Below are 19,047 nucleotides of genomic sequence, written 5' to 3'. Positions count from 1 at the left end.
GGATACCACCTAGAGGTTGCGAAGTGGAGAATAAGTTTCTAAGAACAGCTAAAAAATGAAAGAGACATGACAACCAAATGCAGCATGTGATCCTTGATAGGCCCTTAGATTTTTTTACAAAGCTATAAAGAACATTATTGGGACCACTGTGCCAGTTTGAATATGATTGCATATTATGTGATATTATTGCATTAATATTAAATTTCTTAAGTATGAAACTGGTGTGGTGGTTATTAAGAGGATTCTTTAATTTTGGAGAAATACCTGCTATTATAATATATGCAGCTTTTATATGCTATGTGTGTGTGCATATATATCTATATCTATAATATGTACTTTATAGAGATGAAACAAATATCATAAAATATTAACAGTTGTTGAATGTAGGTGAAGCTTGTATGCTGTTCCTTGTGCTATTCTTTCTAATCTTCCATAAGTCTGAAGTCTTTTAAAATAAAAAGTGTGGGAAAGTGGCCCCAAAGTCAGCTATGTGCCATAGCGTAGCTTCCCTATCCTACAATCCTTCTGGGTTTATTCATCCCACAGGTTAAGGCGGACACACTCCTGTTATACTTTGGGCTCATTTCCTTATTTGCTCTGTTCTCTCTGCAGACAGAGTCAGCAACCTCCTTATAATTGTGTGGCTTGATGATGTGCGGAGTTGTCCCTAAAACTCATTTGTATGTGTCTGGGGCTACTCCTCCTCACTACCCAAATAAGAGCCATTTTTGAGTGGTGGCAACAATGTTGGCAAAAGCAAGTATTTGTTGAATATTCACTGTGTGCTAGGCATTTTATCTGTATCAGCTCACCTGATTCTCATAAACAAGCCTTGGTTAGGTTTTCTTATCACCCTGTTTTATAAATGAGGCGATGGGGCTCCTAATGTTGACAAGCAGCAGAGCCAGAATTTGAAGAATCTAGGGCCAATGACTCTAAAACCTTCATTCCTGACCACGACTCAGCATGTCTCAGCCTGCAGCTGCATTGCAACTACCTGGAGAACATTTGCAAAACTGACATGTGCAGGCCCTGCTCCCAGGAGTACTGAGTTATGCAGTGGGGCTCCAACATCTGTTGCATGCAAAGATTTGGCTGTTTGGCTTCAGTTCCCCTTGTCTCCCTCAGCCTTGGGTGAGTTTCATCCATGACCTGTCTCCTCTCCCATCACCACTTGGGAGAGTAAATCCCTTTAACCTTAGGGATTTGGTGTGGCTCTTCCTTTCTGCTGATACCACCGTCTGTCAGGGTTGGCTATGATAGTCTCACAGGGTGCAAATTGGGGCCAGTGGTGTGGCTGCACTAATAAACTTACCAGGCATCATTCTCACACTTGGCTTCATGTGGAGCTGTGGCAGGAACTTAGGTGAAAGTACCTGCGGACGCTTGCGTTGGGTAACCTGTGCCTCCTGACAAGAATCTTCTGGGGAAGGAGGACAGAGGCCCAAGGAGGAGGAGCAGGCTTCAGCTGTAGCTGTAATGTTTCATTTCTTATTTTTTGGATGAATCTCAAGAGAATGATGCACAGGGAAAAAGTCAATCCCTAAAGGTTACATATTGTATTTATTCCTCTTACTTTTTTTTTTTTTTCTTTAGACAGAGTCTAACTCTGTTGTAGCTCAGGCTGGAGTGAAGTGGTGCAATCTTGGCTCACTGCAACCTCCACCTCCCAGGTTCAAATGATTCTCCTGCCTCAGCCTCCCGAGTAGCTGGGATTACAGGTATGTGCCACCATGCCTGGCTAGTTTTTGTACTTTTTAGTTGAGATGGGGTTTCACCATGTTGGCCAGGCTGGTCTCAAACTCCTGACCTCAGGTGATCTGCTTGCCTCGGCCTCCCAAAATGCTGAGATTACAGGTGGGAGCCACCGTGCCTGGCCTACATAACATTTTTGATATTAAAAAATTATATCAATGGAGGACAGCTTAGTGGCTGTCAGGGGTCAAGGGTTGGAGGGAGGTGCTACCAAAGGGCATCTGAGGAATCCTGCCAGGGATGCAAATATTCTGTGTCTTGACTGAGTCACTATCAATTTCCTGGTTGTGATACTGTCCTAGGGTTTTGGAGGATGTTTCTACAGGGGGAAACTGTATAAAGGGCACACAGAATCACTAGAGTATTTCTAAAAATTTCACATGAAACTTCAGTTATCTCAAAATGCAAAGTTTAGTTGGAAAAAAAGAGGATATAAAGCAAATGTGGTAAAATGTTAACATCTCTTCTTTGTGGGTTTGGGGTGCATAGAAATCTGTTAGATTTGTTGTTATTATTTTCATGATTTTCTGAATGTTTGCAACATCCAGTAAAAATCAAACCCTCTGGAGTTATATACTCAGCCTTATATGTATGAAACCTTGCCTAAGACTCATTCCTGGCCCCCTCAGACTGGTGTGCTAGAAGCACAAGTACGAGGGATGGAGGAGCTTCTTAGGTTGGCACTGGCCCCAGTGGCAACCATGCTTCTGACTCCCTGCTGTCCTTATTTAACCTGGGAAACCATTGAATACTCTGAGTATTGGGACTTTCTATTCTCCGTATAGCTCCCACAATGCTCTACTGAATCTCCTTGGTCTACCACAGAAATGGGTGAAATTCTACTTCTGTACTTGGTGACAGCTACTTCTAGACTGAAAGAATTGTCACAAGGAGCACTGTCTTATTAGAATCCTTGGTTTTGTGTATTATAAGACAATAGAGACGTATATACCAGAATTCATTTATTGTATCACTAAAGTACAACTTCACAATATAATCAAAAGGGACTAAATGAGACATGCAGAACAGTTTAGATGTAGAAATAGAAAAGAATGTCTGAAGGGTCAGTTAGATTGAAATAGAATTTTAATAATCACGAGAGAGCCAAGTGTTTCTAACCCAGTGTCGCTTAGACAGCCTTGGCCATCGCAGGTCTATTCACATGGATTCTGAATGACGATCAGAAGATATTCCTTATCTATGGAGAGATGGACAAAATCAATTCACCCTTAATTTAAATTTAATCAAGGAATATTTCAACTAGACTGCTGTTCTCTTCAAAACATCACATGGACCTTATGTAGACAGATGGTTTCCCACCCTGGCTGCACATCAGAATTACCTGTTGAGCCTTTAGAAAATACCCATTTCCTAGGGCCTCAGAGATTCTGATTTCATTGGTTTGGGGTGGAGTTGCAGGAATGGAAAAATTTTTTAAAAGTCCTCCAAGTGATTTAATGTGTAGCCAGGGTGAGGACACTGGTGTAGAAAAAACTTCATTTAGTTTATAGGCAATTCTGATTTGATGGATTTACTATACAGGTTTGTTCTAGATTAGTTTAGTGGCATAGGTCCCATGGTACAGTCATTTTGTAACATTGTGAACCTAATTCCTTCAGGGAAAGGAGTGTTTCTGTGGCTGCTCTTCTGGTAGACCTGGGAGATGTACTTTCCTCATAGGGAGGGTTTAAGAACCTATAGGCCTTGGGTTCACTGCCTACTTTATCTGCAGGACAGGGAACATTTCTCCCATTCTGCAGAGTCTGTATGCTAAGTTTGCTGAAAATGAGACCTACATTTTCTAAATTTTTCCATTACTAATAATAAATGCAAGTGGGCAAAATTCAACCTGTTCTAAAGTCATGGGGTCATATTAATTGCTAATTTCATAGAATTTTTAGGTTGGGATTTTTACATTCAAATATCATTTTGTAATAGAAGAATATTATGTTTTATATTGCATACTAAAATCTATACTTCCCATTCATAGAAACAAGGCTTTTTATCTTGCAAAGTAGAAAGATGATTTAACTAGGAAATGAAATGCCAAATTACCTGGAGCTACCATGATTTCATGTTTCTTTGATCTGATCCTAAGAAAAGTCAGGTCGTTCTGAGGATCAATATCACGAACTGTGCTTTTGGCTTTCATTGTTAGGTGATGAAGAAGGCCTGCATATTGAACAGTTGTTGAGTTGTCCAAGGTTGTTCGGATGGGAATACCTATTATGAAATTTAATTTTGGTTAATAATTTTCTGACTAGAAAAGTAATATGTACATTGTGAAAGTACTGGAAAACACTGATAATTGTAAAGTGGAGGAAAAAGTTATGGCTTATCACTCTCTGGTAACAATTTTAGTTTATTTCCCTCCAATCTTTTTGTCTCTGTAGATTTTTAAGTATAGTTGTGTGAAACTATATTTACAAATTTGACTGTTGCTTTTTTCTTCATTAAAATTATAACATACGAGTTGTCCTTGTTGACAGTGTCATCAACATTATTTTTAATAACTGCATACTTACTATTTTATGGACATATAATACAGTCCATCTCCTATTGTTTGGTCATTTTGTATATTTTTTATATAGCTAATGGGGTGGTGATGAACGTTTTTGTGCATAAATCTTTCAGAAGCTGTTAACTGACTACTTGAGTACTAAGTTAACATATTTTTAGATGAAATGCACTCCCCCGAATATCTTGTCTACAGTGAGTCTGCTTTGAAGTGCTTGATCTGTGACATGGTGTTAGTCTTCTTCCCTGAGGCCAGAAACATAAAGGGATATCACCACACATGCTAGACGGTACATCAAAAGGGACTCCTCACACAGTATTTTGCAAACCTTAAATTTTATGTTAGAAAATGTGGTAATAGGAGCCGCGGTGGCTCAGGCCGGTTGCTCTGGCACTCGGGGAGGCGAGGCTACATGTTCGAGGCCAACCTGGTCAACATTGATTGAAAAAAAAGAAAATGTGGTAATAAGGATATTGTAGTTTTGCTGTGCATTCCCTGGTTTGCACTCATTTTTGGTGTAAACACTATTAAATTTGGCTACTTGTGTGCTCCATTGTTTGTTTGTTTGTTTTGAGACGGAGTCTCGCTGTCCTAGGCCCAGGCTGGAGTGCAACGGCGGGATCTCGGCTCACTGCAACCTCCGCCTCCTGGGTTCCAGCAATTCTCCTCCCTCAGCTTCCCAAGTAGCTGGAGTAGCTGAGACTGCGGGCACCCACCACCACGCCTGGCTAATTGCTGTATTTTTCATAGAGACAGGGTTTCACCATGTTGGCTAGGCTGAACTCCTGACCTCAGGTGATCCACCCGCCTCATGTCTCCCAAAGTGCTGGGATTACAGGCGTGAGCCACCATGCCCAGCATGCTCTATTGTTCTGTTACACAAGTTTAAAACAGAAACTATTAACTGGAAAATTCTAGCCAGAATAATATGCAAGTGTAATTCAATTCAGTTGAAATCAATCTAACTCAACTTGGAACACCCAGCATTAATGCCTATTATGTACCAGGCACTGTGGTAGGTATTTTACATATATCGTATCTAATGAGAGATAGCCTTCATATTATTATTATTATTTTTTTGAGATGGAGTCTGCCTTTTCGCCCAGGCTGGAGTGCAGTGGCCGGGTCTCAGCTCACTGCAAGCTCCGCCTCCCGGGTTTACGCCATTCTCCTGCCTCAGCCTCCCGAGTAGCTGGGACTACAGGCGCCCGCCACCATGCCTGGCTAGTTTTTTGTATTTTTTTAGTAGAGACGGGGTTTCACTGTGTTAGCCAGGATGGTCTCGATCTCCTGACCTCATGATCTGCCCGTCTCGGCCTCCCAAAGTGCTGGGATTACAGGCTTGAGCCACTGCACCCGGCTGCCTTCATATTATTTTGAGAAGAACTAGATAGCCAGAGAATTCCAGGGATTTGATTTGCAATGTGCTTTTATTTTAGGAGGAGATATGAAGGTGAATTTGGGATCGCTATCAAATTCCTTAGGTATCTGTATTAAGGGCACTCAAGAATGAGCCTAACATGGCTCCTGGTTTCCTTCAGAGAATGTAGCTCCAGAAACTATTAAACAAGAAGAGCACTTTCAAGAGTAGAAGAGTGTTACAAACTTAGGATTTTACCAGGTTTTCATAAAAATCTTGAAGACTATCAATTTTGACTTTGAAAAGACTGATTTCTCTTTCTTTTAAGATAACTGCTGTGTCCAGAATGTTTTGCTAAACAGTATGAGGATAATATTTACAGGAAAACCTATTCAATAAATAAAGCATCATAAAAACCTTGCTAATCTTTTAGTATGATTTGCTGGCCACTTTTTCCCTGGAAGGCAGTCAGCTGTCTTGCATACCTGAAGGTCACAAAACATGGATCTTTAACAAGCAGGAAATGGAAATGTGGCAACACGCAACCTTTGATGGGAACTTTTTGACGAGCAGTTTTATTTTGCATCCTAAGTAGTGACTACCTACTAAGGGTGCAATGCTCAGTAGCAAAACAAGAAATACAACCAGAATAAATTATTTAAAATGTAGGTGACAGGATTATGAATCAGATGCTCAGGTCTATTTAGTTAGTCTGTTCATGATCCAAGTCAATAAATAAAACAGTTAGCCTTTTTGAATAATAAGTGTGCACAGTGGAAACACGTGGAGTTTTTCGTATCTGCCATACACACTTGGAAAAAATCAATCAACAAATATTTATTGAACTCTTGCTTGGCACCATGTGAGGTAATTAAAAAATAATTTATTGAGAAGTAATTTTAGCATATGGTATAAAATTTACCCACTTCCCTTCTGAGAAACAACTACTGGTTTCTTAGAGCCTTCTAGAGACATTCTAGGTCTATTCAAGAATGTATGTGTTTGTGTTTGTAATTTTCATTTTAATGATACCATTCTCTATTTCTTACCTTGATTTTTAAATTTAATACTCTTTGGAAATTGTCTGATTCTGTACACGTAAGTCACACATATTAGTGACTGAATAATAGTCTTATTGAATAGATGTTTTGTAATATACTTAATATGTCCTACTGATGAGCATTTAGGCTGTTCTCAATCTTTGACTTTTGTAAACAAGGCTACTTAATATGTCCTTGGTCATCTCATTTCACATTTGTATATATGTGTAGGATAATTTCCTAAAATGAAGCTCCTAGAACAAAGAGCATATGTATTCTAAAATTTGATGGCACTACTTTACTACTCTCTATGATCCTAGTAAGCCAGCACCCGTTATTTCAATTTGTCATCTTCAACTGCACATTTGTGCTCTGGCTGATAGATTGTATTTCAAAATAAAAGGAATTGGCTGGATGGCTGTTACAATCTAATGAAACTCAAATGATAGATTGTTAGAAATGTCAGGAATATTTAAAATTAAGAGCCTGTAGAAATCAGACTTATGTACATAAGAAAATATGACAGATCTGACTGCCTGGGGGACAAACATACATATTTGCCAGTATCTAATTCAATGATCAGTGTTGCAATATTATAAACAACGAATGGTTTTATAAATGAGAAACCAATGCTAACAAAAATCTACTCTAATTAAAATATGTAGCATTGGGCTAAACTGGGAAGACTACTTTACTGTCTTCAATAGGAAGTCTACGTTTCAGTAACAGTGAAACCGAAGGACTATATTTAACATGGCATATGATGATATCTAAATGAATAAGCATGGTAGAAGTCTGACCTAACCACAAATATAATCTGAAAATGCTAAAATGATTTGCCTAGAATTAGTAGACCACAACTGCTAGTAGAAAACAGTAATACATAAAACATCATCTTAGCTAAATATTTTGGTATTAAATTTCATGGGACTTCCCAAAGCTGAAAAGCTACAAAGCTACACTGTAATAAATGACGCTTTCATCTAAAATTGAGTAGGTTGTTGAAACTGAGTATTTTATTACATTCTGGTCACATAGTTTACACCATATGCCATTAATAAACATCCTTGTCATATACTCTGGTTATTAATAATCCAACCATAAAAATAAGCCCCTTATTTATATTTTAGGGAAAACAGGTTAATTTGGCTTTCAGGTAAAAACTCTTAAGTACCCAGAAACCTTGAAAAGTGTCCTGAATTCTAATATAAACTTATCCTAGTAGAGGTTAATTGGAAGTTAATGGGTATTGAAAATAATATTTTGTTGCCTTCGGATAAGAGAAGTGTTAATTGAGGAACCTCAGGAAAATAAAGTGAAAATCACTTTTCGTCTCACTACTCAGGGTGATCACTGTAACATATCCCTACTCTTCCTTCTCTATTTATTTGAAGTGTATGTGTGCACCTGACCATAGATAGGATTAGAACGCGCTGGTGACCGCTTTGTTCTCTGCTTTTTTCATCTAATACTGTGAGTTTTCCCAAGACCCTAAATAGTCTTCAACCTTTTAAATAGAGTAATGTTCATCAAGTAAATATTATATAGTTACTTTAAAAATTCCTGCACTGTTAGGATACATTTATTTACTTATTTGTTCTATTTATTTATTTATTGCTATTACATATGATGCCTCAGTGAGTATCCTCATACCTAAATATTTTCATCATCACTCTTTAGGATAAATTGCTAGGAGTAAAATTGTAGATCAAAGGGGGTGAATATTTTTCAGACGTTTGGCGCATATCACCAGGATTACCTACTTTAGACCAAGATCTTCCAAAGAATAACATTAGATGAGTGGTTCTGGGTGTCACAGGTGAATGCACCTGTACAGGGTTGAAGAGTGTCTCCCTAGACCCCCCAGATCCCCAAATTCAAGTCCAATATAAACCTCAGAAGGTGGCCTTATTTGGAAACAGGGTCTTTGCAGATGTAATTAGTTAAGATGAGGTCACACTGGATTCGCGTAGGCCCTAATCCAATAACTGGGGTTCTTATAATGAAACAGACAAGAGACACAAAGATGAGAATGCCACATCATGATGGAGGTGGAGATTGGAGTGATGTGTCTATAGGCCAAGGAACACTAAAGATTGACAACTACCAGAAGCTAGGAAGAGGTAAGGAATGATCCTTCCATAGTGTCTTCAGAGGAAGCATGAGCCTGCGGATATCTTGATTTCAACTTCTAACCTCCAGAACTGGAATAGAATACGTTTCTGTTGTTTTAAGTTACCAGGCGTGTTGTAGTTTGTTACTGCAGCCAAAGGAAACTAATGAAAGACCTCTATGAAATCACATGGACGGCTCATCTTCGGAGCCATGGCAGAGTGTATGCAAATACCTGGAAATAAAATCAATGCAACCAGATCCATGTACTAGGGCTGAAATGCTTCCTGGAAATATTCTGCATAGTTCTTGACTTACCTGTAAGGCAGATCTTAAATCTTCTCTTCCCCTGATTATTCAAGCTCAAAAATTTATTATGTTCTATTATCTCTCTCATTCATTTGGTCTTGAGTTACTGGTTATAAAACAAATCAAATGCTTTATCTGTATAAATGAATTAAAAATCCCGACATTTTCATAACTATTTAATTACTATTAAGTGTTGGGTATTATGCCAAGCACTCAACAATTATTGTCTCATTTAATGATCAAAACCACCAGTAAAATAGGTTATTGTGCATTCTTAGTGGTAAGGAGTTGTAGTTCAGAATTTAAGCAGACTTTCAGTTGGTAGTTGCTCAATAAGTATTTACTGATGGATTTTTCCAAGGCACTGAGTTGGTAATGGACCAAATCCATGGTTGCACCACAAATTATGTAAAGTAGCTACTCTTATTTTAACTAATGCTCTGGAATTTCTGGCACCCCTTGTCCTTACAAGTGTCTGAATTAGCAATGAAACCAGCAGGAACTCTTAAGAGGTTGCCACCATAGCTGAGCATGGAGCAATGTGCCAAAGTAATGTGCCAAAGTAACATGCCAAAGTAAATGCGATGTGGATTCTTAACAAGGATTGTGCAGCAAGAGCAAATTTTTGGTAAGTCTACAGATTTCATAGTTGGAAATGTATAGGCTCTTCTTATACTACATCCACAAAGAGTACATTATAAATGATATCATTAATTCTCAAAGATTTTTAAATAAAATATGTTCAAGGAACACGTTCCACTTAAAATAAAGACTGAAATTCTGTATGGTTAATAATGTTGAAACAAAAACAAACTACCATCAATGATACTCTCCCTATCTTCTATATGACAGTTTTTTTTGGCACTTCTGAAATATTGGAAGAGAATTACCAAAGCTTTAAAAAGTAAACAATGTATAGTGCTTCTTAGGAGTATATAGACATTTTTAGACATGTCTTCTTCATATTTATGTCCCCAGATCTTAGCAGAGTGTTTTTTATATATATATATGGACTAACACAGCAAACAGGTTCCTGGTTGGCTTCTGCATGTCAAGAAGATAGCCTGTGATATATTTACCTTCTGCATTTACAACCATAGTTCCAATAACCCCTTTATGGCTCTGGATCCTCTTTAAGGTTTCTTCCACCTCTGCCTGAAAGAGACCAGGAAGATAATTAACCAAAAGGGCCCTGTGGTAACTCCAACCCTAAGGAGAATAACGTTTGGAAAGATACCTACTCCCCTATCTCCATAACCTAAGGTGCCGAGTGTGATAATCTCAGATTTTTAAAAGACAGCTTTGAAATTGTCAAGTCCCACATAAATATACCTATATAAGACCTCGTGGTTACAATCCTGATAAATCTCAGTAAGACAGCTTACTGCCTCACAGGAGTTCACTCCATATTTATCTGTTTCCATTTACTAGAAAATTATTCTTTACATTGCATGGAAATTTGTCCCAGATTATCTTTCATTCATTGACCCTGCTGTATTCAAATGAAAATTCCTTTTCTACATTATAGTGCTTTAGATATTTATAGAGCTATATCATGGCCTCCCTATGTCTAAAAGTAGTCCTTATTGAGAAATCTTATTTTCATTACTGTGACCTAATCAGTTCAGATGATTAAATTTAAAGGATATTCTATAAAAAACAAAGTATTCCAGGATTCTAGGATTTTCTTGATAACTATAGCTTCCATATCAGTGCAAGCTGAATGTTCAACTATGAATGATTATTCTGGAATCTATTATTGTGTTTTAAACTCATTTGGAATCTTATGTGTAGACTGTATTGTACGTTTTCTTCCTCTCTAGAAAAGTCAAAGTCAAGAACTATCTTTTCCAAACCTGCAAATTGTTCATGACTGAGCAATCTCTGGATATTCTGAGTTCAAACAGTATTCTGCAAATTCTCTTGATGAGGGTTTGCTATATTCTTCTTTCCTCTATTGCACAGGTGAACATTATGTTACTTCAAGATAGTTTTCCTTTGCACTTGGTATGAGCATGAGCACTTACTTTCTCTATTTCAGCATCATAGCCAATGTTTTCTTAACTTTAGGCATTTTTATACTAGATTCATTATTCTTACCATTATGAATGCCATGTATATTATTTATCTAAGTATTCTTTAAATTATCTCACTGCTAAAAGTTTAAATAAATGCATTTTAAAAGGAAACCATATATCACTACCACAGGTGGAAACCTGATGTTATTCCTCATAAATAGAAATAACTGTAAAACAAACAAAATGAACAAAATGAAGAGACAGCATATCATTAAATTCTACTGCAATGAAAGCTCTGAGCCTGAGGCCTGCTCTTTAGATGAAAAATGGAAACTTCCAAATGACAGTGGTATTAAGGACCTAATAGTAACAGAAATTTTCTCCTGTAGGTAGTCTGAAGGTTGAACAAAAAGGAAGAGGAATAACTTTCTCACGATGTGATTCATTCTTATTTAGCATTTCTGGGCCATCTTATGTAGCAACGAATGTTTGCATCTCACTTTGAGAAACACTGCACTAAACCGTAAACGCTGAACAGGGGATCAATAATTTACTGCATTTTGGGCAATCTTTTAAGACGATGTCCACAGCTTCTTGAAGCCACTGTGTCCTCATTTATCTTTCTCCCTGTTACTTATCTCCCAAACTCCTTTCTTTTCTTTCCCTGGCCTTTCCATTTCTCCACCCAGTTGTTTCTCGTCTCATGACTTCTGAGTGCTCCTAGTACAATTTCTTAATCCCCATCTCCAATCCCCGTTTCATTCCTCTCTTAATGACCTTTGCTTTCCACAGTTTCTACTTTTTTTTTTTTCTTACTCCTTTTTTTTGGGGGGGGAGGAGGGGAGCGAGTCTCCCATCACTTACTTCCTTTTTCTTTATTTCCCTTTCTTCTTTTTCAGTATCTTCCCTTCTCACCCTTGCATTCCCTTGCTTTCCCTGTCCCACCTCTTCCTTCTCTCTAAGGGTCTGATTTTTTTCCTTTCCATCTCGGCCTCCCGCCCCGTCTTTGGAAACTTTCCTGGCTCCCCGGATTTCTCACTCCCCTGAGCATTCTTCACCCTCTCGATCTCTCTCTTTCCTTTCTCAACATCAACCCTCCCTATGTACCACCCCCGGGAAATCAATTCCCAAGACAGCTTCCACTCATCTAGACATCTTCTTCCCCCTTTCCAAGGTCTCCCCTCGCCCCTCCAAGAAAATCCTGGAGCCACCAGTCTCCGCCGCGGCCCCTGGACCGTCCGTGCCTTGGGGGGCCCCAGGAGCCGGGCAGCGAAGGTCCTTGCCGGTAGGCGTCCTTCGAGCGCCGGGGCGTAGACGGAGACGCTAGATTTACCATCGCGGAGGCCGCGAAACTCTGGGCTCAGGCCGGCGGCACAGACTCCCGGGATGTCAACAACGCTACCAGCCGTAGCTAGGAGACAAAGGAGGAAGTGGCCCCCGGAAGCTTCGGGGCCGCGCTTGCGTGCTCGCGGATCGGCTTTTCCGCCCTGACCGTGCTCCTGATGCCTCCCGGCCGCCGTAGGTGAAGGTTCGCGGAAGCGGCGAGCAGGCGCTTACCTGAGGTTCGCCCAAGCCTGGGGCGGTGGGGCCCGGGAGGGAAGAGGGAAGTGGGTCAGGCTCCCGGTCTGTGTTCATCCATTCATTCATTCGTTGAGGCACGAATTAATGTAATAGCCACTCATTCGTTCAAGAACTGCTGATTCACCACCCACCAGGTGCCAGGGAGAAGGACAAAATGCACCAAAAAGTGCCGGAAGCAGTAATGTCCACGTGTGATACTTGCCTTGGAGCAAGTAAACAGGGAACAGGGCCATCTGACTCCGGGGTTGGGCTGCTCTAGGGGTTTGGTGATATTCTTAGCTGCCTATGACCGTCCATTAGTACTGCCCTGTGCAGGGCAGATAATGTTCACTCCCTTCCCAGTAGTTTTTATATTGAAGAAAAATATATCAGAGAATCAAATAATACAATCTTATGTACTTAAAAAAAGTTAATGTATATCTGTCTACTCCAAGATCAGTAAACACAGTTTCACATTTTATGTTCTCACCTAGTTATAGCACCCTCTTTCTGTTCTCAACTCCCTTGAAGAATTGCTACTTGTCAGTATTTCTGTTAGTTGTCAGTATCCATTAGGATCTGTATTTTTGCCATTGTAAATATCAACAGTTCTGAGTTACTAAAAAATTGCAAGTGGTAGTTCCGGAGGTTCTATACATTGCCATAGAAGAGCATTCCATTGGGTATTTAAGGAACTGTTGGAGGAAACACATTGAGGAAACACATTAAAGATCAGTTAGGGATGGTCAGAAGTCGCTTGACTTTTTGAGGGACGTTGATAATATCCTTATAGCCTAGGAGGAAAAGAGCCACTATTGTACGAAGCAGCACAGCAGGAAGATTTTATGGCTGCAGTGGTGTTATGACTTGCTGGGGTTAGAGGAGGACAAATACTGATGACAAAATACAAGCTGTAAGTTGGGAATGCATCTTCATAGGGATCATGCCATAACAACTTCCTGTAATACCGATTCTGTGCATCCATTTCCAGAAAGTACTCTCACACTAAACAAGGCATGCATCGTACTAGGAATGTCAACTGGATTCTGAATGGGCCATGTTAGGCATGCTCTGGGACAGTTTTGAATTCATTGGCAGGCTTGGACTCGATGATCCATTTCAACTCCAAATCTGTCATTTTATTATATTAACTACAGAAATACTCTGAGAAGCTGTAGTTCTGCTCTAATTTTTGTTGAGGTGTCGGTGATTCTGATTACTGTAATTCTCTCCTTTTTTTCTCTCCAAGAAATTTGTATATCTTGGAAAGCCAGTTCACTATTAATAGCCAAAGAATCCCACTTGATTCTCAACACTTGGTACTCCAACAAAGTTGATTTGGAAAGGGCTGCTAGAGCCTTGGAGAAGGAGTCTGAGTCTGGTATGTGCATGTGCATGTGCATGTGTGTGCTTGTGTGTGTATGCATGCATGTGTGTACAGTTCTGGCTCTTACCTGATTGACTATAGCTACCATTTTGCAGTAATACAAATATAGGTCTTTAGAGAAGTACTGGCCGAGTTGAAGACTGATTCTTGGGCTCTCTGGGTGTTTCTGATCAAGGAGATTCCTACTTGATTGTGTAGCCATTTGTTTTTCTTACAAAAATCAGTGACAGTGCACCATGTCTGATATGTCAGTCAGCTTTAATGAAGGAACCCACTGCATATGCATGGAGTGTGGATTTCCTCCTTTCTGGAGTCAGGGTGTCAAGCTCATTCAATCGCTGACAGCTGTAATTAGAGCAAAAAACGATTCTACCATGAAAGGCACTGACAGGAGAACCCAACTGCTCAAAGAGAAATAAGAAGTAGCCAAACTGACTTCCAACCAACGGTCAGGTTTGACTCTGTGCACAGGAAATCAATGAGGAGAACTTGAGCCATTTTCCCCATATCAATTTTTCACTTCTAATTATTTCTTGGAGGTAGCTTGGTTTAATTTTTATGCCTTTTTTGGACCTATAATGAATGTCCAGAGCTATGCTATATAAAGTGTCTTTGCAATGCCTGACATGTTTCCTACCTCATCCTCAATATGTGTGAATTCTTCTTTTACCATCTCCTTCTCCCATCCCCTCAGCTTTTCTTTCAACTCACAATAAGTGCTAAATAACTTTGAACTTAAGTGAAAATATTAATGAATATTAAAAAAATATTAATGAATAATACTTTTTGCAAGTACTCTGACTTAACCCCAAAAGTGATACATGCAGAGACCAAGTCCACAATTTTTCACATATAATTTTGTTAGACGGAGATGATTTTCTTCTGAGAGTCTCTCTTGCTCTTTGATACTTTGCTACTGCTCTCTGGTTAGCTTGAAGAAATACAGATAACTTAATGATCTTGAGTTTTTTCTTGGCATTTTCTATACCACCCCATATAGCTATCTTTGGCATTCCTGGCAGTTGGCAAATATTAGGAACTGGGCCATGGAGTAAATTTTGTGCCCATTCTCCCATAAGATAAAGCATTGTTTGTCATTTAACAGAACTTCTCCTGGTATTCTACTGGTTTCCCTCCAGAAAATAGACACTACATTCTTCTAACATGTCCACAGGCCAGGCATGGTGGCTTACATCTGTAACCCCAGCATTTTGGGAGCTGAGGCAGGAGGATTGCTTAAGGCCAGGAGTTTGAGAGCAGCCTGGGCAACAAAGCAAGACATCATTTATACTAAAAATTAAAAAAAAAAAAAAAGGCTGGACTTGGTGTTGCATGCCTGTAGTCCCAGCTACTTGGGAGGCTGAGACAAGAGGATTGCTTGAGCCTGGGAGTTTGAGGTTGCAGTGAGCCACAATCACACCACTCTCTCCAGCCTGGGTGACAGAGGGAGACTTGTCTCAAATAAAGAAAGTACAATAAAATAATAAAATACTCCTTAATACTACGGCATAATTAGAAGATGCCAGTAATATCAATAAGTATTTCCTAAAACTGACCCAGTGTCATAGAATTGCAGTATTATAGATTTAAAGTTTCAGAAAATCAATCATTTTCTTCTTATTAGGCTAAGACACCCTCTGGGGTGACTCCCTTCAAGACCTTATTGTAATAGAAGTATTTGCTTTCCATAAGGGAATCCTCCTTGTGAGAATTAAGTGTTTTCCTGGAGCACAGGATTTGAAGTTGGGTGCAGGTGGGGTTGACATTTCTAGGCATGTTTCCTTGAATCAAATAAACAGAGCATCAGCTTCTTCATTTATAAAGTAAGAAAGGTAGTATCTACCTTAGAAGGTTGAGATGTGAGGTTTAAATATTATGTGGGTGAATATCTGGCTCATACCAGGTGACCAGTGTGGATCATTTAACCATGTTTCTTTCTTCTGTCTTTTCCTTTCTTTGGTTCATCTTTCCTTCTTCCCTCCATTCCTTTCCTCCTCCTCATCTTTAACCTTTCTTCCCCATTTCCTTCCCCTATTTCCTTCCTGTCTCCCTTCTTCACTATCCTCTCCTCAACCTCTCTTCCTTCTTCCCCTCCCTGGGAAAAATCTCCGTAATTCGTATTGTTGACATTCTCACTAAAGAACAACTTTCCCTTTCTCTTTGTATACAACTTATTATTAATTTAGAACCTTCATCTGTTTCATCTACCTCTAATCCCATTTTAACATAATTCCCGTTTTTATACTTCTAGCTCCAGCAAGCAGTTCCCATCTTAGTGTACTGCACATAATAGGTATTCTCAGTATCTTATGGTTGAGGGTAAACTGTAGACATTTCCTGGTCGATTAACTTTGTTCAAAGAAGAAGAAAGGAAGGGCCGAGGGGAGGAGTACCTCTCCTTTTCTCAGATAATCCAGTCCTGAGGTCTCTGATCCATTTAGTTTCAAAATTACTTTGGTAAGTATAACACATAAAAAAGTAAGGTGCACCAAACAAATGTACAGTGGGTGAGTTACCATGAAGTGAACAGCTAAACCCCCAAACCAGATTAAAATAAATAGAACACTGTTCACACCCAAGAAACTTCTACTTGGCCAGTCTGAATCATTATGCCCACTCTCCCTGCAAGTTAGTTATCTGACTTCTAACAGCATGATTTAGTTTGCCTCATTTAAAATTATTCAAGTGGAACTACCTGGTATGTAACCTTTTGTTTTGGGCACAATTTTCCTCAGTATTATGTGTATGATAGTCATCTATGTTGTGTGCAGTTGTGGTTTCTTCATTTTTATTGCTCCGTAGTACTCACCTGTAAGAAAACACTACAGTTTATTTATACTTTTACTGTTGAAAGATATTTTGGTTGTTTCTAGGTTCTGTCTAATCTGAATAATGCTGCCAAAGCATTCTGTCACATGTCACTTGGTGCACATAAGCATGCGTTTGTTTCAGGTATATATATATATACAGGAGTGGAATTGCTGGGTCATAGAGTATGATCCATTATCATGCATTGTCAAACTGTTTTCCACTGTGGTTGTGCCAGTGTACCAATGTACCTAACAGTGTAGTGCAAGATAATTTATTTTGGTCTACAGCCTTGCCAATAATTAATATTGTCATGCTTCTAGGTTTTAGCCATTCTGGTATGTGGAAACTAGTGTCTCATGTGGTTTTAATTTGCATCTCGTTGATTACTGATGAGATTGGTCACTTTTTCCCCCACATAATTATTGACTTTGGTTTTTTTTTTGATTTTGTGTGTGTGTGTGTGTGCGTGCGCGCATGCACATGTGTGTTCCCTGTGGTGCAAGATTTTTGATGGTTATATGTATATGTCTGTCTTTACATAAATACCTACAGCTACATCTATATCTATCTATTACAAATCTGTTCTACTCTGTGGCTCTCATTTTATTCTCTTAATTATGTCTCTCAGTTGTGCATATGTATATGGACACTTGGTGTGTAGCATAAGTGGAGCTGCAGACCAGTGGGGGAAGCGTGTTTTTTTTTCAATATGTGACACTGTACCAGTTTTATATCCGTGAGAAAATAAATGAAACATCTTCATTACCTTGGGCTAGGGAAACTTTCTTAAGCGAGACAGTAAAGTACTAATCCCATAAAAAATATTGATTACTAGAATACATAACAATTAAGAAATTAGAGGTGCGTTTGTCCTAATAAGAAGAAAATGGTTGATTTTCTGAAACTTCATAACACTGCAATTCTATGACATTGGGTCAGTTATGGGAAATACTTATTGATATCACTGGCATCCTCTAATTATGCCCTAAAAGTTACCCAATCTTAGGTATTCCTTTATAGCAATACAAACCAGACTAATACAGGGACCTTATTCTCTGACCAGAGGGGCTTTGGTTTCAAGAGTGTGTGGCAAACTTCACTGTTTTTTTCTGTGTTCTCTTACCACTGGACCTCAACACAGATTCAATTACAGAGTGTGAAAGAGTTGGGTAAAGTCTCAGCATTCTGGCCTGAGGACTAACAAGGAAAGCCCCAGAGAATTTGAAAGTATCAGGGGGTTCACAGTGAGGGAATTGCTCAGGAAGGCAACCCCATGAAATTGTTTTTGGACTTCCGGACTTATCCCTGACTGAGTATATGTATTTCTGATCCCAGACAGTATATCAAAGACTTTGAGAATAGAACTGTGGTATAGACCACTGCACAAGTCCGAGACTGCTGACTGGGTAGAATAAACATGGATCAGATCCAAATATTTCTTCAAATTCTTGGAAAGTGGAACCTACATTGAAACCATAAGCCACAGAAGGCTGGTCAGAGCTTGGAGCCAGAACCAAATTGGATTGATTTCTGGCACAAACAAAAATACCAACATTCTTTATGGGATTTAAATAAAACTCAGCATTTCATTACCTAATATTCAAAGTGTTCAGTGTACAACCCCAAATCACTTGACATACAAAAGTCCAGAAAAAAACTTTTTTAAGAAAAGAGAATCAATAGACTCTCTTGTGATGTGAGGTAACACAGATTTTAGAATTATCTGGCAAAGACTTTAACTATAATCGAAGTAGTCCAGGAAGTAAGGACAAACATTCTTGAAACAAATGGAAAGTTAGAAAATCTCAGGTGGGAAATGTATGGCGTAAATATATGATGTAAAGAAGGAGCAAATGGAGGTTTTAGAACTGACAAAATAACAAACGAAAACCTCACTGGGTGAGCTAAAGAGCAGAGTGGAGATGTTAGAGGAAAGAGTCAATGAACTTGCAAATAGATCAAAAGAAACTATCCAATATAAGCAAAAGAGAGGAAAAGCAAACCCTCAAGGAACTGTGAAAAATCTCCAAAATCTAAGATTTGTCATCAGTGTCTCAGAGGGAGAAGAGAAACAGGGCAGTGCAGAAAAAAATTTGAATAAGTAATAGTTAAATTTTAAAAGTATATCTTAAAAGATACAAATCTATAGATTCAAGGAGCTCAATGAATCCCAAAGA

General features: G+C 39.0%; 1 protein-coding gene and 1 long non-coding RNA gene across 3 annotated transcripts in view; one reads left to right on the top strand and one right to left on the bottom strand.

The window, feature by feature from the left end:
* The window catches only part of LOC106995095 (uncharacterized), a 397,441-nt gene that overhangs the window by 9,627 nt on the left and 368,767 nt on the right, over positions 1-19,047 (top strand). Inside the window, exon 2 of the long non-coding RNA XR_013412222.1 lies at positions 12,287-12,674. This is a non-coding gene — a long non-coding RNA (uncharacterized LOC106995095). The remainder of the gene's footprint in view (positions 1-12,286; positions 12,675-19,047) is intronic.
* DYNLRB2 (dynein light chain roadblock-type 2) lies at positions 2,707-12,898 on the bottom strand. Of its 2 annotated transcripts, none has more exons than XM_028840572.2 (4): positions 12,670-12,898; positions 10,174-10,249; positions 3,811-3,978; positions 2,707-2,953 (listed from the first exon to the last, which is right to left on the bottom strand). In XM_028840572.2, exons 1-4 carry the CDS (start codon positions 12,757-12,759, stop codon positions 2,910-2,912), a joined length of 378 nt encoding a protein of 125 aa, XP_028696405.2. In that variant the 5' UTR covers positions 12,760-12,898; the 3' UTR covers positions 2,707-2,909. The 2 variants fall into 2 exon arrangements, with proteins under 2 accessions (XP_028696405.2, NP_001244615.1); NM_001257686.1 differs by lacking the exon at positions 12,670-12,898 and adding an exon at positions 12,446-12,561 and having other exon boundaries at positions 2,821-2,953.

Source organism: Macaca mulatta, chromosome 20 (genome assembly GCF_049350105.2).
Source record: "Macaca mulatta isolate MMU2019108-1 chromosome 20, T2T-MMU8v2.0, whole genome shotgun sequence".
Taxonomy (NCBI): domain Eukaryota; kingdom Metazoa; phylum Chordata; class Mammalia; order Primates; family Cercopithecidae; genus Macaca; species Macaca mulatta.
The sequence above is the reverse complement of the archived record's forward strand: the minus strand, read 5'-3'. Positions and strand labels throughout refer to the sequence as shown.